At 41.1% G+C, this 4,730-nt stretch overlaps 1 protein-coding gene across 1 annotated transcript; it reads right to left on the bottom strand.

Annotated features, from left to right (window-relative positions):
• On the bottom strand, positions 1–3,607 carry LOC109743141 (uncharacterized). Its single transcript, XM_020302218.4, has 4 exons — positions 3,235–3,607; positions 2,198–2,277; positions 2,050–2,108; positions 1–742 (listed from the first exon to the last, which is right to left on the bottom strand). The coding sequence occupies exons 1-4, from the start codon at positions 3,508–3,510 to the stop codon at positions 438–440; spliced, it is 720 nt and encodes a 239-aa protein (XP_020157807.1). The 5' UTR covers positions 3,511–3,607; the 3' UTR covers positions 1–437.
• Between the last annotated feature and the right edge of the window lie 1,123 nt (positions 3,608–4,730).

Below are 4,730 nucleotides of genomic sequence, written 5' to 3'. Positions count from 1 at the left end.
TACCAAAACACCACACAGCTGGTTTCCATCCATAATTTAAACAAACATTTTGTCAATTGTCATCAGGATCTGAAACAAGTATAGCTTGTTTCTGATTCTACCATATTATTATGAAAATTTTAGCCAAAAAGGCCAAGAGAAACGACAGCAAAATAGCTGCGGAATGCCTATTAAAGCTTTGCCCGGATCTGCTTCTTAGAGCATCTCTAGCAGTCCTGGGAACTTGGTTCGCTTCTTTGCTACGGCTACGACAAAACGACTAGGATGAATGACCACTCAGCAAAGTCAGGGTGATATCGACTCAGGGTTGTTTTTCCAGGATACAACTGCCAAAAAAATGGGGGGAGAAAAGAACTCGGTAGTTCCATTCTCGGCAGTACTTTCAGGTTAACCGCACTGGGAAGCTTTGTCGTCGCACGATGGCTTCACATCTCTGCTCACATGGACGGCATTTCAAGCGCCTGAAGGACATCTTTGAACTCGAAATCATGTGTTTCCTTGTTGAAACGCTCCACGAGCTTGTACCGCACATCGTTCAGGTAGAACGAGTGGGCGGTCTCTAAAAGACACTTTGCCTCTGCATCGGTTAGTTTGCTGGTGAAGACAACGTCTCCTCGGACAAGCACTGTATCCTTGGTTTCTGCAAACTCTGTGAAATGAGTGACTGTATAGTAAGGGCTTGCTTGAGTTCCCCTTGCTTTGTAGTCTTCAAGCCCTGTGAAGATCATGTGTGGCAGCTGGACTGCAATGTTGAACGGCAGAGAATAGAGCAGTTAGCTCAAAACAAAACAAACGCTGTCAATTCCAATAGGTGGGTTTGAACAAACAAATGGCCATGCAGAAAACGGTGTTTCGACACCAACCCCTTCATAAATTTCACCAAAATTTACCGAACTTTTAGTCTCTGCAGCCTCACTGCCTTGCATTTATGGACAAGATACTAGGCATAAATATTAAGGGTATCAGACGTAGAGTTACAAGAAATATACTACCCCAGCACACCCAACATTTGGATGGGGTGTTCAAAATATAATTAGTTAGTTACTGATACATCTACGTGTAAATACATCAGTACTAAAAGCTATTAACTGATAGGGCCTGGAGTTAGCGTGATGATACAGCATGGATACTTGGTTCATTTGTTATGTTCAGATATATTTCTCATGAACAGTAGTCTGTCGATGTTCATTTGGTACGAGTGTGAGTACATCTACCATTCTTGAGAGGCAAACTGGCTACAGGACACTACAAATTCATGACATTTGCTCCATCACACTCCAAATTTGCAACTTTGCTAAAGCATTCTAACACTGTGTCGCCTGAACACACCACCAATTGTAATAATATTTGGCTTAATGGGAGAGAGAGCAGGCAAAGTCTGCTTTATTCTCATGAGTACAGCATCTTTGAACTTGTAAACACACTGATGCATGTTTAGTGATCTAGAGATTTAATTGTTTGTGATGCCATCTATTTGGCCAAAATATGTATCAGTTAATTTCTGCGTAAATATGCATTGTTATGCATGTCTACTTTGTGCAGCTATTAATTTTTCAAAAGAAATTACAAAAAATGGCAAAACAGACTTTTCACGCGTTTTCCCACTCCCAAGTCAGATAATGTTATTATAGTAGGTGGAGTGCGTGTTGGCAAATTGATGCAAGCTTAAAGTTTGTCTGGCAAGCTTTGAATTTATAGTACAATAGAGTAAATACCACAGATATAGAGTGTCATGTAGCAAATTTTGCCTAGATATCAGGTTCAAACAGCCCCATCTAGAATAAACAGATTTGTTTTAATAACCCGTTTCATTTACTGATAATCAACAAAACATACAATTGGACACTTGAACAATAACATGCACAGGATATTAAGAATGTCAGATTGACCAAAGCCCATTGATATGAATTTAAGAAATATATGTTTAGTAAAGAACATACTTATAGACGAGACTGTAACAAAGTTCAATTTCAATGGAAAATTGTGAAAAGGAAAGCAGTCAACAAGGCTTGTGAAAATCGAATATCTGCAGTAGAGCCGAGAAATAACCTTGCATAAACATGGTGGTATATCCACTTCCTCTCCACAAAGGAATAACAAAATATGGGCTACAAAAAAAGATAATTAGTTAAGAAAATAAATAGTTTAGAAATTAATCATGGTGATGGAATCAAAACTCCAATCAACAAACAAATACCATGTAGCCGATCTTTGTTCCAAGAGACGGTAAAGCTTTGCTTTCATTGATACACCTATGTGACCTCTTCCCAGGTGGTACTAATGTTCCATGAAAAGAATAGTGACACAAAGAAATTGTACAGAAGTAATGTCAGGATGGACTCCAATGCAGTAAGCAATATGTGCAGATACAAAATAATGCTGTAATGTTAACAGCATAAGACATAAAACTTTTAGTAACTGGATGATAATTAGGCGAAGCCAAAACTTAGTTTGCTAATTTTATGGGTTAACAGGACAATATGTGAGATTACTGGTCATCACACTAGCCTTTTGAATACAGAAGTTCCTAGGGAAGATATAATTTCCTCCCCACCCTTGATGCAAATATTGCTTGGTTTTTGCATCATATCAGACAGGATGGTCTAAATATCTCACATGTTTCTGCTATTTTCCAACCTGCAGGTTCGATTCTTTGCCCAAACAAAGGCATACAACAAACTTGTCTTGCCTTCAGGTAGGGGCATGACAGATTATCAGATGCAAAACATTCTATAATAGTAACAGCTAGTGAAGCACGCAGCTCCTACCAATCCACAAATATCCATCTGCCTTCCCTCTTCTTGCTTTCCCTACCTATCTCCACACACGATCCATCTTGCCCATACAACCCATTAATATGCCCCGTTAATGATTTTCACCCTGAAGACTGCAACTGATATACAAGTGTACAAACAATGGGATGATATGGGCTAGTCTGTTAAGCATTGAGCAGCAATTGTGATCCAATCACTTTTAGGGCGCAAGGCACTTAGAGCATATCTCATGGTTCCAGATTTACAAATAGCTATGATGATTTGGTTCCATTGTTTTCATCCTTAGACATCATTCAGACACCTTAACTTTTCTTAGGGACAAATACCTTGAAACCGTTTGTTATCTACCAGTACAGAAAATGAAATTCGTGCGCTTATCGACGGCAGCCAACGGATGTGATCTCCTCAACGCTAGTACGGAGGAAAACAAAATGTAGGGCAAAAGGGGAAGGGCACTGACGTCATCCCATGCCGCGACCAGGTGTTCGGGGGAGAGGCCCTTGGCGCGCTCGACGTCGAGGATGGATCCCAGCTTCTTCGGCTCCAAGGGGGTGAATCCGCTCGCGAACCGGGAGTACCCTCTCCGCGGTAGCCAGCGGGCAAGCTCGGCCGGCGCGGCGGCTGCCTCCGCCGGCAGATGTGGCGCTCGGGGGACAGGACAGCCACGTGAGGGGGCGGGGCTCCGGAGAGATCCGGCGGCCGCGGAGCGCAGGAGTCGCAGCGGTAGCCGCCGCATAGCCGGAGCAGCAGGGAGGCTGATGGTGGTGGGGTTTCTTTTTTCAGATGGTGAGCGTTTTGGGATTAGCCGGAGCAACAGGAAGAAGTGAAGAACCCCTCCAGAATCGATCGATCTGCTCCGTCGAGGGGGCACGTGCACAGAAGATTTGGGATAAATTGCAAAATTGCCACGAGGGTATATGGGCCATCTCACGTACTGATATTTTGGGTTAAAAAGTTAAGAAATCAGCAAAAACACAACTTAGGGCAAATGATCGAAAAATAAAGATAAAGTGGGAAATAATGTCAAAGTTTAAACACTGAACTCTAAAAGACGGTTCATAGCATCTCCTCATTTTTTTTACATGTTTCTCTTTAGTTTTCTATCAGCATTGTCAAAGATATTTCCGTTAGTCTCACGTGATTTATAGTTGTGGAAATATCACATCAAGTCACCATGTGGGTTTAGAACACAAGTCTAGAGGGGAACACAATTTACATAGCTTCACAAGCGCGAGAGGCTTTTCCATTGATCCTACTATACTATAAACCTGCCAGGGCTCGAAACCTTAGACTATAGTATAAAGTTTCTTACATGAAAATTAGAGTGGATACAATAATAGTTGGAAAAGAAGAAAAACATATTGTTTCCAAAAAAGCAATAAGCAGCCACTAGGTGACCACCAATGCATTATTTTAGTAGGCACCCCAAGCATCTGAGCGACACAAAACCAGTGGCTTGATTATGAACATACCAAACAGAAAAGGCAGGATGACTTAAAGTTTCAAGTTTAAACTTCAGCATAAATACCTTCTAAATGATCTTCTTGAAGTAGATCAGGTGCTCATCCATGGAGGCATGGATGAACTCGTCGATGTGCTCTTTCACAGCTTCAAGGGAGATAGTATCAGCAGTTTTCTTCTTCCGACATGACAACATGACGGGGTCTTCAGGAACTGCTGGATCCATGTCATCGCTGAAACAGAACAATGGAGAAAAAGGTTGATATACATATTCCAAAGAGGAATACAGTAACCATTAATTTGAAATAATTAGTTATGTAAGTACTCAACTAATATATCTTACTCTGTACAAACAAATTGTTTGCATCTAAAATGCATCAAATAGTAAGTAGTGCAACTGTGATAGTGATTCAGTTGGTTGTAATGCAGTCGACTGTAGATTAACTAGGATTTTCAGGAGAACATGAGTTTAAGTACTACTCCCTTTCGTAACTT

The sequence above is a fragment of the Aegilops tauschii genome, chromosome 6 (genome assembly GCF_002575655.3).
Source record: "Aegilops tauschii subsp. strangulata cultivar AL8/78 chromosome 6, Aet v6.0, whole genome shotgun sequence".
Classification (NCBI taxonomy): Eukaryota; Viridiplantae; Streptophyta; class Magnoliopsida; order Poales; family Poaceae; genus Aegilops; species Aegilops tauschii.
Note: the sequence above shows the minus strand (reverse complement) of the source record. Positions and strands in the feature narration are given on the sequence as shown.